General features: G+C 60.0%; 1 protein-coding gene and 1 long non-coding RNA gene across 2 annotated transcripts in view; one reads left to right on the top strand and one right to left on the bottom strand.

The window, feature by feature from the left end:
* Positions 1-10090, top strand: part of CACNG4 (calcium voltage-gated channel auxiliary subunit gamma 4) — a 51448-nt gene extending 41358 nt beyond the window's left edge. Inside the window, exons 2-4 of the mRNA XM_070774243.1 lie at positions 584-667; positions 4668-4808; positions 7456-10090. Coding sequence (XP_070630344.1) covers positions 584-667; positions 4668-4808; positions 7456-7976 — 746 coding nt within the window. The 3' untranslated portion in view covers positions 7977-10090. The remainder of the gene's footprint in view (positions 1-583; positions 668-4667; positions 4809-7455) is intronic.
* On the bottom strand, positions 7544-11287 carry LOC139177671 (uncharacterized). The gene is made up of 2 exons (XR_011562215.1): positions 10630-11287; positions 7544-10490 (listed from the first exon to the last, which is right to left on the bottom strand). It is a non-coding gene; the product is annotated as an uncharacterized lncRNA (long non-coding RNA).
* Between the last annotated feature and the right edge of the window lie 5897 nt (positions 11288-17184).

Genomic DNA, 17184 nt, shown 5'->3' on the forward strand with positions numbered 1-17184 from the left:
ACCCCCAGCTCAGCCCCTCGCCACCGAGGGAGACCCGCAGAGTGAAGGGGGTGATGTCTGGGTCCACAGCAGCACTCTCCCCTGAGCCATCACCGCAGGCCAGGAGGCATCTGCAGGCCTTTCGGTGTCAGCTCAGGTCCCAGGAGAAGAGGCAAGTGTTTGTCCCCATTCTACAGAGGAGATGAGGTGGGTAATTAAGTTGTTCGTGCCTGAGTCACACAGAGCATGCCATCGAAGCGTGTCCCACTTAGGGTGCCATCCGTGACACCCTTAGCTGTCCCCCACTGTCCTGACCAAGGCCAGCCTGCCCCACCGGGGCCCTGGAGACCAGCACCCCAGCTCTGAAGGCAGCAGTTCAGGACCCAACGGAGGGATACGGCCAGCTGTGGGCACATTGCCTGCTGAGTGGTCTGCCTCTGTGCGCCGACCCCCTTGCCGAGCTCCCCGTCATGCCTGGGTTGCCCTTCTGCTCCCCCGAGCCCAGAGCCTGCCCAGAGCCAGACACACACAGCACGCAAGTCTGGGTGAACAGAGGTGGGGGCCCTCGGGACACTCACACAGTTCTTTTCCTCTGCTCCCCCAGGGATCTATAAAGGACACTGCTTTCGGATCAACCACTTCCCAGAGGACAACGATTACGACCATGACAGCTCGGAGTACCTCCTCCGTGAGTGTCAGGACCCTGCCTCCCCCTGTTTGTGGGACGGGGGACGAGAGGCAGGCAGGCGCTGGAGGAAGGATAGGCCCCGTGAGGGCAGAGGGGCCGGTCTCTGGGTGCTCCCGACACTCCCCTCTGACTCAGGATACTGAGTTCAGAGGATGGGGTATGGTTAGCCTGCTGTGACACGCCGGTCACCCCCATGCAGTTACTGGCTGGGAGGACACACCAGCTCAGGGCTGGCAAGAGGGGAGGAGGGTGGGGCGTCCCGCTGCCCGGGGCTGCTACAAGTTGCTGCCTTCAGAGGAGTTGATCGCAACAGCTGGTTCTGAGGCAAGGACGTTAGAGACATTGGCTTGCCCAGGCCCAGCATCCCTGAGGGGCTGAGACACCCCAAGGATACTGCCCGGCCAGCACTGGACCTGCCCACTTCTCCCCACCCCCACCCAGCAATCTATTCTTGACAAGTCAGATTAAATCACACACTGAGACAGCCGGTGAGTGCCAGGCAGCCTGTGGGACCAGCCTCGGGTCCATGGGCCTCAAGTCTCTCCAGCACCAACTGGTGGAGCCCCCAGCTCTGCCCCTGAGCCCCCTGCCCAGGTCCTGAGATGGGGCTGGCCCCCAAACTGGAACCAGAGGTCAGAGGACAAACCCAGCCCCACGCCCCAAATCCAGATCTCATCCCTGGGCTGTGGCTACCTCCCTGGGAGGAAGGATGGAGCCTCCTTCCTCCAGGGGAGGAACCTGGAAATGGAAAACCAGCATGGTTTTGAAGTCGTCTCCCCTTCCACATCAGCCCAGACACACGCAGAGCTGCTCCCATCCCCTCCCCCGGGAGCTGGGCCGGCTTCATTTATGGAGAATCGATACCAGCGTCCACAGAGGGAACACAATTCACTCTGCACCTGCTTATGGACTGTTTTTTCTAAGAGAAAGGACTCTGGTTCTGAGTCATCTCGTGAAACAGAACAGCATGTGGTTCCCATGGAGTCCAGAGCCAGGACCGGAAACAGTGTTACCGGATCTGCCTCCTATCCCTGCCCTCCGCTTCTCCTCTTCTTCCTGCCTGTCTGCTCTCTCTGCTTTCTGGGGGTCAGTACTGAACCGAGCACACGCCTTCCACGGGGCACACTAGGGGATGGCATTGGCATAGAGCGGGGCATGAATAACACCATGAGTTGCGCGGTGTGCGGGCTGCACAGCCATCTAGGGTGGCCGCTGGTGCTCAGGCCTGACTCAGAACCCGCCGGGCAGGCAGACGACTCCCAAGGCTCTGGGGCAGGTCTGCTCCACTGCTGATCCTTGGGACTGTGGGGAAGGGGACACCAGAGAAGCATCCGTTCCCTCCCACTTCCCACTTGAACCTGAGGTTAACTGGCGCCAGCTCTTCCTCTTTACCTCCTGCCGTGCCCCCACCCTGGTCCCCAGAGGGCTGGCATCTCTGGATGGGCCCCAAGACACGTGAGCCCAGAGGTCAGACGTGTGGCTTCCTGGGGTCCCTGCCAGAAGCAGAGGAGATGCTCAGACAGGAAGAAGGAAGGGCGTTTAGTGAAGGACTGATTACAGAGATGTGCAGGGATGGGGAAGGGGCAGTGAGCACACAGGCGGGAGCAGCAGAAGGACCTCTGGCCCTTGGCCTGAGCGGGTGACAGAGGCAGGTACGGGCTCCTGGACCAGAGGAGCTGTGAGGCCCGGGCCGCCAGGCAGGATCTGTGGCTTGACAAAGGAACACAGCCACCTCAGCCCCGTCCTCGTCCTCAGGAGGAAGCCAGGGCAGTAATGTCTCCAAAGCCAGAGTGAAGGGACCCCAGTGATCCGGTCCCTGCTATCAGCCACCCAAGGCCCAGAGCAGAAGGGAGAAAGGTGGCTGAGGACCAGGAGCAGTAAACCGAGCCTGTGCCACCCACTTACTGCCCACTTACTCCCTGGCCTCAGGCTCACACTGCCCGCAAGCCCCCGGGGTGCCCAGTGCCAGGCTCACTGCCTGCAAGCCTCCCGGGGTGCCTGGGGCCAGGCTCACTGCCCACAAGCCCCCCGGGGTGCCCGGTGCCAGGATCACTGCCCACAGGCCCCCCGGGGTGCCCGGTGCCAGGATCACTGCCCACAAGCCCCCCAGGGTGCCCGGTGCCAGGATCACTGCCCACAGGCCCCCCGGGGTGCCCGGTGCCAGGATCACTGCCCACAGGCCCCCCAGGGTGCCCGGTGCCAGGATCACTGCCCACAAGCCCCCCGGGGTGCCCGGTGCCAGGCTCACTGCCCACAGGCCCCCCAGGGTGCCCGGTGCCAGGCTCACTGCCCACAAGCCCCCCAGGGTGCCCAGGGCCAGATGTGAGGCTGGGAGGGCCCAGCAGTGGGTTCCCACATGAAATGAGGGCACGTCAGCGATGGAAGCTAACAACCCGAGAAGGAAGTGCTTCCTCCATCGTGTGCTGTGGGGTTGACCGGTGGGTTCATTAAGGAGCCCAAGGAAGAGAAGGGTGCTGGCTCCAGGACTGTGACCTCGAGTTTTGGTGGAGTGGGGAGGGCAGAACTGATCTCCATCAAGGGGCTGGTGTTCCCCTCAAAGGCTGCAGAAACAACGAGAACTGGCCCTGAAGTTGAGCTCCAGAGAGCAGATACCCATAAGCTTAGGAAGTAGGCTGAGGAAGAGCTGGGCAGAGGGAGTAGGTAATACTCCAGGACAGGCCAAGGTCCCGGGCACTGCGGCCAGCCGGCCTGTGTGCCCTGATCCCCCTGCCATTTCTTTCCCGCCAGCCCAACTGGCCTCTGGAATCCCTGTCCCCCTGCCTTGGGCCTGGCCCCTCCCCTTTCCCAGGCTCCACATTTTAGGCTCGGTGGGGGGTTTCTGTGCTAACCTCAAAGTGCTGGTGTCGGGGCTGCCGGAGCCCACGCTGTGCCTCTGGGCAGACTCAGATCCTTGCCAGGGCTGGATGTGGCCAGGAGTGGGCTGGACATCAGCCCGGCTCTGTGTAAGACCCGGCCTGCCCCTCGGTTGGCGCCTGCATGTCCAGTGCTCCAGACAAGCCCATGTGGTGAGGGATGGCCCTCACATGACAGGCAGGCAGGGTGCACGAGGGCTCTGGGCCCGGCCGACCTCGGCGACGTTAGAGGCTCCAGGCTTCCCCGCCTCCAGCCCCTCAGACCCACCGCAGGACCAAGGCCTTGAGAGGGCCCCGGCCGCTGTGCTGGCCAGCGCACATCAGAGGAGCGTTTCAGAAGCCCACAGGAAACCTCCCCCAGGGCGGGGGCTGCAAGAAGGCGGGGGCGGGGGGCGGTGCGGTGCGGAGAGAAGAGCCCCATTTGATGCCCCACACAAACCCCTCTCTGTGCAGCAGGGCACACACTGGTGGGCTGACAAACAGGGAGACAAGCGCTGCCTTCAGAGGCTGAAAGCAGCAAGCCCACTCAGCTGGCTCGCAAAGGGGTCCTCCCAGCGCTCCAGTCCCATGGGCCGGCCTTTCCCCCAGGCTGGGAGGCGAGCTCAGGGCTCCTTTTCCACCCCGCCGCCCCTGCCCTTCCTCCCAGCCGGGCCCTCCGGGAGCCGACGTATCCCCTGGGGCCCTACTAAGTGCTCTGTGTATCTTAGTCCACAGATTCTCACACAACCTTGACAAGGTAGTGTATTCTTTTCCTAAGGCCGTAGTAATAAACCACCACAAAGGAGGGGGCTGTGAGGGGTCGTCCCACAGCTTCTCAGTGGGCTCTCTGGGGGCACTGAGGGGCTCTCCTCCTGTCTGGCTGACAGAAGTGTGACCCACACCCAGGGAGAGTCTAAGAGAGACCCGGGCAGAGGTGACTCCAGGCCACTTGGCATACAGGGGAATGACCGCAGGCCAGGGCCATCACTTGCTGGTCCAGACTGCCCCCCACCAGCCACTCCCTCCCTACCTCGGGTCTACAGGGCCAGAGGGGAACCTTCAAGGTCAGGGGGCTCCCCTGTGCCCCACAGGTGGGCCCGTAAGGAGGGCCAGTCTCACGGCCTCTCCACTCTGTCTCTGCCCGCCAGGCATCGTGCGCGCCTCCAGCGTCTTCCCCATCCTGAGCACCATCCTGCTCCTACTCGGCGGGCTCTGCATCGGCGCCGGCAGGTTCTACAGCCGCAAGAACAACATCGTGCTCAGCGCCGGCATCCTCTTCGTGGCCGCGGGTGAGCTGTCTGCTCGGGTCCCACTGCACACAGTGCTCCCCCAGGGGTGGGGGGAGCAGGCAGGCAGACGGTAAAATCCTTGTGGGTAACTCACCTCAGCAGTCCGGGGGGCGGGCAGGGAGTGAGGAGCAGAAGCCCAGTGGGTATCAGGCCTCCTTCTGGGGTGATAAAATGATCAGGAACTAGATACAGGTGGTGGCTGTACTAAATGACATTGAAGTGTGCACTTTTAAGGGTTAGTTTTATGTTCTATGAACTCCACCTCAATTAAAAATAATAATAGCTAGTCCAGGTGTGCAAAATACCACAGAGGAGCGCCTTACAAGCCTGTCTCAGGGGAGCCTGGCTCAGGCGGGGGTCAGGGAGGGACACAGAGGCACTCTCAGAAGCCAAGCCCTGAAGGAGCTGCCCACGTAAAGACAGGTGAGGGGCACACAGCCAGAGAGGGTGCAGCAGCGGGGAAGCCAGCATGCCTAGGGCAGGGTGAGCGAGGAGGCGAGGGGTTAGGGTTAGGGATGAAGCCTCCCCTGCCCATCCTTACTGCCCGTGTCTCCTGGCCAAGAGACACCACTCCCTTCCCGGCGGCTCCAAAACAGCTTCACACTCGCTTGTCTGAGCCCGGCTGCAGACAGCATACTATATGCCCCGCTGCTGCGGACGCGGAGAAGACCCGTCCGGTGGAGAACCCGGTGGGCCTGAGGTGCTGGTGTGGGCAGGGACTGGGGCGTCTGAGGGGCTCAGCTCGGCCACGACCTCCTCCGGCCCCCAGGGGGCCCCCAGGAGTGGGGAGAACGGTCCAGCCAAGGTCCCAGGGCTGCTTATTGGAACAGGACACCTGATTTCTTGGCCTCGTTCCAGCAGATCGATGCCAGAAATGTAAGGAAGTGCAGCAACTCTTCCCTAAATTGTCATCACAGCTCCTGGCACTGTCCTAGCAGTGGCGTTTTCCTTGCAAAGAGCCTTTTCTCTTCCACCAGCCTGTGGGGAGGAGCGGTACAGGGGAGAGGTGAGCGCGAGGCCCGACTCGGCCCAGGCCCGTCCGCTCCCTGCACCTGGCCGCTGAGCCCTGGGTCGGCCGGGGTGCCCTGAGGGAGGCAATGAGAACGCCAGGTGCCTGCGGCCATGCCTCCTTCCCTGCGCCCACGGGGCCTCGCCAGGTGCCTGGCCCACACAGCCCAGCGGTCATCCTCACCCCCATCGCCTCTCATGGCTTCTCTTGGAGATGGAAGGTGCCTTTCGCTTCTTTCACAGAGCTAGGGCCAGCGCAGTTCAGGATTGGGCTCAGAGCCTCTTGGCCAGGAAAGAAGACTTCCACTAACACCAGCACCAGGTGTTCTGTAGGCCAGCCCATCATCCCGGCTCCTGGGGAGGCAGGTGGTGGCCAGGTGGCTTTCCTGAAGTCACACACTGCCAAAGTCATGGCTGAGCCCAGGGCTGTCAGCCTCAAAAGCGAGGTGCCCTAGGCAGCTGCCTGTGCCCCCAGGAGGAACCACTTCAAAGGCATCTCCAGATGCTGCGACTCACCAGAGGGGCCGCAGAGACAGAGTCCCGAGACATTCAGCTAAAAACACAGGTCCTGCCAGAGTGGAGAGGACAGGCAGCCACAAAGAACAAGGGCCATGGCAGGCAAGAAGGGGATTCTCGTCCATTCCCGTTTATTCCCAGGATCATGGGCTCTGACTGTGGGCACAGAGTCACGTGCAGGGGCCAGCAGTGAGGTGAGACAGGCCCATGAATAATTCCAGGTGGACTCTGATCCTCAGGACAAGTATGGTCCAAAGGCTGGGAGAGTGAGAAGAGGACTGTCTTGTCAGGGCCCCGCCTCCTGGGGGGACTGTTAAGTGAAAAAGCAAGGGGCCAAAGAGTATTCTGCAAAGAAAAAAATGGAAGAGAGAGAGAGAGAAGGACTGACTGTGGATATAGAAAGGACAGAAGAAACAAGACAATAGCTCCCTTCAGGGGAGGAACTGGGTAGCTCAGAGCCTGTGTTTTATTTTATTATTCACCAAAACTCTGTACTTTATTACTCATTCAAAATTAACTACTTTTACTTAAAAATTAGCAACCAGAACAAAGACATACCACACAGGGGAGCGGCCACCTGAGCCCTGCTCCGCCCATCAGCCCCTGCTCCGCCCACCTATCCCTGCCCCACCCACCAGACCCTGCTCTGCCCACCTCCCTGCTCCCCCCACCAGCCCTGCCCCGCCCACCAGCCTCTGCTCTGCCCACCTATCCCTACCCTACCCACCAGCCCCTGCTCCGCCCACCTATCCTGCCCCACCCACCAGCCCTTGCTCCGCCCACCTATCCCTGCCCCGCCCACCAGACCCTGCTCTGCCCACCTCCCTGCTCCCCCCACCAGCCCTGTTCCGCCCACCAGCCTCTGCTCTGCCCACCTATCCCTACCCTACCCACCAGCCCCTGCTCCGCCCACCTATCCTGCCCCACCCACCAGCCCTTGCTCCGCCCACCTACCCCTGCCCCACCCACCTCTCTGCCCCGCCCACCAGCCCATGCCCGGTCCACCAATCCCTGCCACGCCCACCTCCCTGCTCCGCCCACTTGCCCCGCCCTCCTCCCCCCACCCCGCCCCCGCTGAGGGTCTAACCTCTCCCTCCCGCCCCCTCTCCGGATCCACTTTCAGGCCTCAGTAATATCATCGGCATCATCGTCTACATTTCCAGCAACACGGGCGACCCCAGTGACAAGCGCGACGAAGACAAGAAAAACCATTACAACTATGGCTGGTCTTTTTACTTCGGAGCCCTGTCGTTCATTGTGGCCGAGACCGTGGGCGTCCTGGCGGTAAACATTTACATTGAGAAGAACAAGGAGCTGCGGTTTAAGACCAGACGTGAGTTCCTCAAGGCCCCCTCCTCGTCGCCCTATGCCAGGATGCCGAGCTACCGGTACCGGCGCCGGCGCTCGCGGTCCAGCTCTAGGTCCACCGAGGCCTCGCCTTCCAGGGACGCGTCGCCGGTGGGGCTGAAGATCACCGGGGCCATCCCCATGGGCGAGCTGTCCATGTACACGCTGTCCAGGGAGCCCCTCAAGGTGACCACGGCCGCCAGCTACAGCCCGGACCAGGACGCTGGCTTCCTGCAGGTGCACGGCTTCTTCCAGCAGGACCTCAGCATGCTGAGCCGGAGGACCACGCCCGTGTGAGCCCTGCCTGGCCTGTCCGCGCCAGCCTCTCCCCAGATCGGCTGCCTAGGCCCCATGGGGCCTCTGACCGCTAGGACGGACGGAGGACAGACTAAAGCCAAACCCCACCCTCCTGGGTCCCCAAATGCTTGGAGGGCTGGCTTGGAGCGAAGCCTGGGGGAGACAGGAACTGGAAGCGAAATGGCTGACTTTATCCCCAAATGTGGCTTTTGATGCCGGGGCGTCCTGAAAGCTCCCAGGAGGCCCCAGAGCACTCCGGAGGCAGCATGGCCGAACCCACCTGGGAAGCAACACGGAGCCATTATCTCCTCTTGGGAACACATCCTGCCTGAAGAGCAGCGTTCCGGGGCCCCCTCCCTGCCCGGCTTCCTGGCCCTCTGGAGCCTTTGGTCGCTGGTCAGCGGCTTTTGGACGTGCGATTCCCGTGTCTGTGAGCCACAGGCGAGGAAGCTGAAGCTCGTCCCTGCCTCTCTGTCGTCTGTCTGTCTCTGGCAGCCGCCAGTCGTTGAGATGGCCACGATCCTAAGGACAGAGCCTGTGACCACCTGGTGCTTTCGCCTTGTGCTGTCCTTGGCTGCTGCCCTCGGCCTGGGGTCTCTGAGGCCTGTGGAGGTATCTGAAGGTGGGGGGCTGAGCGTAAGTTAAAGGCTTTCCTCTTCACTTCTGGAAGTTTCTGCTCACAGAAAGGGTGGAATACGCTGACTGTACTTCAGAGTCTGGAAGATTCTACGGTCAGAGGAAAGGTGGCCGAGCGGCCTCTTACTGTGTCCCTTCCCACCCCTGCCCACTGGCCTGAGGAGCAGCACTGTCTCTCCTAGGGGGTCAAGCTGGGAGGGATAGACCCTCCTCCCAGGGGTTGGCAACAGGAGCCTGGACTTTGTGCAAGAAAGGGAGACTTGAGGGTGAACAGCGAGGAAAAGCCCCATTTCCCGGGTGGTCACTCATCAGAAAAGCCAGGACACTCGTTCCCTCTTGAAAAGTAGGAGCAGCCCCTGCCCCACCCCTGTGACTGTTGTTTATTCTGCCACCACCCAAAAGCATCGGTGAGGAAGTGCGGAAGCAGCAGCTAAGTGGACGTCCCGGCCCCGGGAAGGGAGGCTGGCAGGTTCCACGGCTGGTGTTTTTCTAGCTGTTTCTCCCCTAGAAGCGAGCAGAGAACCCGGAAGTCTGTCGGTCTCAGAGGATCGCTTTCTGGAGCCGACCCTCTTTTATACAAATGCGGGCTTTCTAATGACAAACCCTTTCTTACTTTTTGAAACTTGGCGATGGCTCTAGAGCAGTTGTCCGTGATCCCAGTAGCTGTCGTACTTAGAAGTGACGAGCAAACTCTTACCTCAGCCGCCTGCTCACGGACCCCTGGGGCGGACTCGGCCCCAGGAGTTCAGTCTGGGTCACGTTCACTGCTCTCCTCTGCCGCCCCCAGAGGGTGCCCCAACCTGTCCCGCCCCGGTGACCGTGTGCCAGGGCCCCTCCGCTTGCTCGAAACCCTTCCCCTGTGTCGAGGTTGGCTTTGTGTGCTCCGTCCAAGCATGTGCGGCCGCAAGTGCTGGAGTGTCCGGGCTTGGCCCGCCCCCACCCTCCTTCTCCAGGCCCTGACACCGTCTCACCAGGCTGGAAGGACAGGGCGAGATCTGGGGGCCCGTCCCCCAGCAAGGTCACCTCGAAAAGCAGGCAGCCTTGTCCTTCCTTCCATGTCAGCCACTTCCTCCTGCCTTCCCGGGAGCATCCATCATCTCATGGAGAAAGCTGTGTTCCAATGAATCCTACCTCTCACCCAGTCCCAGCAGAGAACATGGGGCCCACTCTTGGGACCAGGAAAGGGATCGGAGGGACGGAGAGCAGGGAGCAGAACACCTCAGCGCCTCTGGTCGTCACAGCCTTTCTCCACCCCCCACTCCTGCCCGGGCGCAGTCGCCCCCCGTCGAAGCCAGCCCGTCCCTGCGCCCAGGGGCTCTGGGCGGCCCGTGCCTGACCCCCCCATGCCCCATGCCCTCCACCCTTCCATCCTGCCCTTGTGTCTCTCCAGTTACATACCTGTGAATCCTGTACTTACTACTGGTTTGGGGTTGTTAGTTCCGTCTTTTTTTTAATTAAATAAAAACATTTTTAAAACATTCTCCTCTTGATGTTGGGCGGGGAAGGGGAGAGCTCCCTTCAAGTCCTTGTGGGCAGTCAGTGTCCTTGGGTCTGGGAGACCCCCAAGAAGAAGGGGAGAGGAGGGTGGATCCTGTGCTGGCCAAGGCCAGTTTCTCTGCTTCTTGTCCGGGCCGCTGGCCGCCTCCCTGTCCCCACCATCTGGGTTTAGGCTCCTGGGTGGGTCCATGGAGCTGCCTGTTCACAGAAGAGGGACAGGCCACCCCTGTGTGGTGTGGACATCTGAGAGCTGAGCAAGCCAGGCCCATCTTCAGAACCTGCAGGACGCGTCCGGCCGGATGGAGCCACCCTCAGGGGTGCCAAGCTGCCCGGTGGGCTTCTGACAAGTCCAGTAACCAGCCTCCTTTCCCCTCCAGATTCCTGGATGAATGAGAAATAGAGGATCACTGTCCCCAGGTGTGAGCTTTATACCTAGAGGAGGTGGACAGGAGGATGTGGCTCCAACCACAGGCCAAATGGGAAGAGGGACCCGAGGGGCCCTCTGACGAGGACGCCGCACCTGCCAGCCTGTTGGGGTAACGCCAGGCCCGTGCCTGCAAGCGGGCGCTGGGAGAAGAAGCCACAGCAGCACCGGAGCCCTGGCGCCCCTGCTTCGTCACAGCCTCCTTTCTGGACGGATTCCGTGAGTCTCCTTCCCAGGAGCCATGGCCTTCTCTGGGCTCTCGGAGTGGAGATGCAAAAGCCTCTCAACCCTCTTCACGAGAAGGCCACTGTTGTGAGTCCCGCAGGGAGGCTGGGGGCCTGGTGCCCCTGCATCCTGGCCCATGCGGCCGCAGGAACCGCCCCCCTGGCCTGAGCGTTCAGCCCTGGCCTTTTAACCGTCTTTCCTCCTGCCCAAGATGGGTCTCCGGAGAAACCGATGTTCCCAGATGCGCTGAGCTGCCGGGTCCTGGGGTGGGGGACCCGCCCCTCCACTGACCCGGCTGAGCTCTGAGCTCGCAGCTCCAAGTTGGAGCCAAGCCACCCCGCATCAGCGCCAGGCACCAACAGTTCTGTTTATTCTTAGCCCCGAGGAAACTCTGGCTCAGCACAAGCTCGTCCGCTGTCCTGGGCAGACGCCCGTGCGGTCTGCATTTAGTGACACGCTATGGCCTCTGTCCAACGTGGGGCTCTCGCCGTCATGCATTTCAGTTCAGCTACAAATTCTGCCTCCATAACCTGCAGGGTAAAATCTGAGGGAACTGATGTAGAAGCGAAAGTTCTAGGGCCCCAATCAAGAACCCCAGGCCCCTCCTCCAGCCCCACCTCACCCTGTACCCATATCACTCAGACTAATGACATAGCCAGCCACCCTGAGTGCAAAACGGCTTAATCAGTGCAAGTGTATCTCTCACCCATGGGGTGGGTGGGAGATGCTCTGCTCCCCACAGTCAATCACGGGTTCAGAGCCCCACGCTGTGCAGGCTCTGCCATCTTCCCAACACGAGCGTCTAAGGTCGCCCTTGGCATTGACCTCCAGTGGGCAGATGGAGAAGGGAAAGAACAGGTGAGCTTGAGTAGAGGGTGCTGTAAGAAGTTTTAATGGACCAGGAAGCTGTGGCTCCCCCTTCTGCCCACGTGCCACTGCCCAGAGCTCAGGGACACCGTCACACCTGAGAGCCAGAGGAGAGGGGACGTGCAGTCTAGTCCCCGCAGGAAGGAATGTCGTTTGGGGCACAGCCGGTCACTCTCAGCTCTGGGTCTGTGTCTGGGTACCTCCCTCTTTTGCCTCCCCTTCCCCGATCTTCCTGGGAGTGCCTGCTTGGAGCTGACCCCTTTACTAGGACTGCATTCACCGCTATGCGTCCTGAGTCCCTCCCTCAGCTCCAGAGTTGAAGTCTGGCCTCTTCTCTGCTCTGGATGCCACATCTGTAAAATGGGTCCAGCAACCCTCTTCCTGGGTTAAAGGAGCAGGCTCAAGCTCAAGCCTTGACCCAAACAAGAACCACAGAATTACTGGATGCCAGGACCAGCATGTGAAAGTGAAAGTCACTCAGTCGTGTCCAACACTTTGCAACCCCATAAACTATAGCCCACTAGGCTCCTCTGTTCATGGGATTCTCCAGGCAAGAATACTAGAGTGGGTTGCCATTCCCTTCTCCAGGGGATCTTCCCAACTCAGAGGTCCAATCCAGGTCTCCCACTTTACAGGCAGATTCTTCACCATATGAGCCATCAGGGAAGCCCAAGAATACTGGAGTGGGTAGCCTATCCCTTCTCCAGGGGGTCCTCTCAACCCAGGGATGGAACTGGGGTCTCCTGCATTGCAGGTGGATTCTTTACCAGTTGAGCCACCAGGGAAGCCCAGAACCAGCATGGGCAGCAGGTATTCAAGAGTTCCCTCATTCAATGTGCTCATTATAGGAGAGAAAGCAAGTCCAAAGAAGGAGGTGAGGGTGGTGCAAGGGGTAATAGAAGGAAGGAAGGAATGTGTTTGAGGATTTCAAGCCCAAAGGGAGACAGCACTCGCCTGGCAGTTCTCAAGTGGGGCATCTTTACTTCCCGGACGAGTGTCTAGGGACATTCCTGGTTGTCGGGACTGGGAAGATGTGCTGCTGGCATCTGCTGCTGGGAAGATGGGTGGAGGCCAAGGATGGCTCAGTCGCTCAGTCGTGTCTGACTCTTGCGACTCCATGGACTAGAGCCTGCCAGGCTTCTCTGTGTGTGGGATTTCCCAGGCAAGAATCCTGGAGTGGGTTGCCATTTCCCTTCTCCAGGCTAAGGATGCTGCTGCTGAATATCCTACAGGGCACAGCGCCGCCCCCCCCCAAGAATATCTGGTCCAAAGTGGCAGTGATTCCCAGCTGGGTTTTTCGGGGATGGAAGCTGAGACCCAGAAAGCGTGAAGATCACACAGAGCGTTTCCGGTCCTTGCATATAGGCTGTGGACGTACCAGGAACCTCAGTCATTTATACTTGGTGTTTCCTCCCCTGCAGTGAGCCAACAGTTTTGAAAACAAGTCAGGGGAGGAAGGAAAGGCTTCCCTCTGGGGCTGTTGGGAGAAGGGACAGACTTCACCTTCAGCAAACATCCATAAACTCCCCCTTGAAGGGAGCTTTCAGGAGTGTTGACTAAGGAAACACCACTCAAGGGAAAGGAAGTGGCCCATGAGAGCCCTGGGAGGTAGTGCTCTGAGAGCCCGGCCACAGCAGGTCTGTGTCCAGCACACTCTGGTTTGGGAGAACCTGTCATCTGGCCCATCCAGGCACTGGGTGGTGCCCCCAGAAGAGGGCTGCCCTCCCACCAGCTTCTCCAGCTGGCGCCGTCACCCCTGCCTCAGTGGTCCCTGGGAAGATGCTTTCTCTGCAGACCCTGTGACCCCCACAGCCCCACGGGGACTTCCCAGTTCCACACAGGTGATAACTGCAAGGGGAGGGTCCTGGGCTGGGTCCCCAGCATGGAGTTGGAAAGAAGGCAGGCCTGCGGAAAGGAGACTCTGGGGGTGGGGGTGGGGCCTCCCTGCAGGGAACTCAGAACCAGCACGTGACCCCCTGCACTGGTTCCCGATATAGCACAGGCCGCCTGCCTGGCCATCTGCCCCGCCCTGGAGCTGGAGGGGAGCAGGAACCGAGGAGGCCTCTGAAGCCAGAGCGGAGAGGGGCAGATACACCTGATGCAGATATTTTTAAACTTTCAGCTTCCAATAAAACTGCCTCAGGAGAGAGGTCTGCGATCAAAGAGAGTGATGGACCCACCTGCTCACGCTCACAACTGCAGGAGAATGGGGCTGGAGGGACCTGGGGTCCTGACCTTTGTCCCCTGATAGGAGTCCTCAGAGATACATTAACCCCCATGAGATCTCCCCTGATGCCGGGAAAAATTGAAGGCTGGAGGAGAAGGGAACGACGGCAGATGAGATGGTTGGATGGCGTCACTGACTCAGTGGGCATGAATTTGAGTAAACTCCAGGAGATACTGAAGGACAGGGGAGCCCTGGTGTGCTGCAGTCTGTGGGGCCACAAAGAATCAGACATGACTGAGTGATGGAATGACAACAAGGAGATCTCCAGAATCCACTGATTACATTGCAAATAATCAGGTGCTTTTTAAAACAAATAATACTTATATTTTTCTCATTCTAAGAGTATTATACTTTACCTTTAAAAAACCTGCAAAACACAGGAAAGTTAAAGAAGGAAACAGTACCAACCAAAAGCCCAGCACCTGAGAGGTCAGCTGAGGTCAGCACCACTGAAAGGTCGCTGCCCCCAACTCTGTGCGGGTTAGTCCCCTGTTCACTGTCCGCATGAGCGTCTTCCCACATCTTTAATTTAGATTATTCCTCGAAAGCATAACCTTTCATGGCCAAATCACCCAAACATCCCCCTCTTCCCTAACTGATGCTGGATTCGGTCCCTGAATCCTGAACGGCATCTGGATGGAACCGAAGTGCTGGGATGTTCAGGCTAGCTTTGGTTAGGATCTGGTGACTTCTCTGGAATTCTCCGAGCAGGAAGAAAAGTGGGGGTCCCAGAGGTGGCAGAGCATCACCCCCACAGCACTTCCGGCACCCAGCTGGAAGCCTGCCTGAGGTCGAGGGGAGAGGAAGCAGACTCCACTTGCTGATGGGGGACGACTTGTCCTGGAGGCCGCAGGGGCAGGATCAGGCTGTGGCATGTGGGGAAGACACTCCAGCCCCGGCCTCTCCAGGACCCTCCCTGCCTCCAGCCTTCGTCTCCACCCGCCAGCCACCTCCCATCCTCCGTCTCCGTTGAGCCCTCTGGAACTACCTACATCTTGAAAGCTCCTTACTGAGATCTGTCCACCTTCTCAGACAGACGGAACCTTTTCTCCCCCGAGGACTCCCATTTCCCCAGCCCTCCTGGTAGGGGCCATTCATCCTCCTGCCGGGGTCCCTGCCAGACTGCCCGGCCCCTCTCAGTCCCAGGAAGTGTGGGGCTGGAAAGGGAGAAAGGTGGCCTCAGGGGCCTCAGGGTCCAGAGGAAGCCAGGGCAGAGAAACCTGATTCAGCTGTTTTAAAGTTTGCAGCTCCTGACAAAACCCAGGAGCAGAGGCGACCAGAGGCATTTCTGCACTTGTGGCCCTGGACGCGTGACCGCAGGAGGGGGGCAGTGATTCCCCACTCCCTGCCCTCCTGGGGAAGAGCCTTCTCCAAGGCCTGGGGAGGCCCTCCTGAACCCTTCCTCAGCACTGACACCTCCTGAACGCCCTCCTGCGCACCCCAAGTCCTGCCACGTCAGTGTCCAATGTCCGACCTCGACTCCTGGCCTCACGGCTCCCCTGCAGTGACCTTCTCACATCCAAGCGCCTCCCATCCGTCACGTTGACTGTCCCCCCGCCATGGTCTTCAGGGTCCTCTGCCTCTCTGGGCATGGCTTCCAGTGCCCCCAGTGCCTACCCCCCCCCCCAAGTACGCCTGCCCCGCAACCTCATCAAGCCCTCCAGGGCCTTGACCTCGTCATCATGACCTTGCTGTGTCCCAGGGCGACCCCAACCATGAGCTAACCGCCCCAGGCAGCCCAGACCCGCACACCATCCGCTGTTGCCTTCAGCCCCCTCGGCCTCGACCTCCCAGGTTCCCTCCTTCCGTCTCACCTGCATCCCCACACCCGAACTTCTAGGTGAAGCCAGAGAAAATCAAATTCCATGTCAGGCCCTGCAGTGGGCAGAACAGTGGCCCCATAGACATCCGAGCCTGAGACTGTCACCGTTCGTGGCAAAAGGGACCATGCGGTGTGATTAAATCGCAGATCCTGAGATGGGGAGATGGTCCTGGATTATCTGGGTGGACCCCCCGTAACCACAAGGGTCTACTTAAGGGCAAGAGGGTAGCAGGAGAGTCAGAGAAGGGGGCTGGGATGATGGAAACAGGTCGGGCGATGGGCTCTCTGACTCAGGTGGAGGAGACCGGGGCCCTTGGACGGAGGGAGGCCATCTGTGACTCCCAGGCTGGAGCAGGGGCAGCACGCCCGCGGCTGCAGAAAGTCCCGGCCGCACGATGCAGGGAGGCAGAGGACGCGGCAAAAAGAGGTTGAGACCAGCTGGACAACACACACCCAAGGCCATCTCTCAGCCTGATGGAGACTTAGCTCAAAATCAGATCGACACGTTTCCGAGGAAGGTTCACTGGGCCCCACACAGGTGTGCCTCAGCCCCGGCTCCACTCGAGGCCCACCTCTCAGAGGTATCTTCCTTGCTGTAACTATGTCTGGTTCTTCTTGGGACAAGTGGACGCTGGTTCATCTGGACGACTCAAACATGGACAACTCCTGGTGAGCTGAGCAGGGCATCTCCACCCTGAAGACTGTGGTAGAAAGTGTGTCTTCCTTGTGGGCTAGGTCACAGAGGTGGTGACGGTGCCCCCCCTCCCTCCTGGGGTGCCCCTCAGCACCTGGAAGCAAATTAGCCACCCAAGCCCTGCTGGGCCTGCCCAGCTGTCCTCTTATGCCCGTGGCCTCTGGATCGTCCAGTGGAGTCAGTTATCTGAGCTCTGTCCCCTTCTTTCAGTCCATCTGTCCATCCGCTCAGCCATCCCTCCTTCAGCAAACATGTATGAAGGCCCAACCCTGGGCTCCATTCAGGGAGCTCTCTGAGGGAGCCCAGAACCCATTCATTCAGGGAGCTCTCTGAGGGAACCCAGAACCCATTCATTCAGGGAGCTCTCTGAGGGAGCCCAGTACCCATTCATTCAGGGAGCTCTCTGAGGGAACCCAGAACCCATTCATTCAGGGAGCTCTCTGAGGGAGCCCAGAACCCATTCATTCAGGGAGCTCTCTGAGGGAGCCCAGAACCCATTCATTCAGGGAGCTCTCTGAGGGAACCCAGAACCCATTCAGGGAGCTCTCTGAGGGAGCCCAGAACCCATTCAGGGAGCTCTCTGAGGGAGCCCAGAACCCATTCAGGGAGCTCTCTGAGGGAGCCCAGAACCAGCGCAGAAGATAGTTCTGTGTCTCTACCCTCTAGAAGCTTACAGCCCATCAGGGAAAGCTGACCCACCGGCAGTCTACAGATGATGAGAATAACAAAACCCTCCTGAACCTGGTGCCTAATGTCGATATACTCGCTCGGGCTGCCATGACAGAAAGGGCTTCCCTGGTGGCTCAGACAATAAGG

Source organism: Bos indicus, chromosome 19 (genome assembly GCF_029378745.1).
Source record: "Bos indicus isolate NIAB-ARS_2022 breed Sahiwal x Tharparkar chromosome 19, NIAB-ARS_B.indTharparkar_mat_pri_1.0, whole genome shotgun sequence".
NCBI lineage: Eukaryota > Metazoa > Chordata > Mammalia > Artiodactyla > Bovidae > Bos > Bos indicus.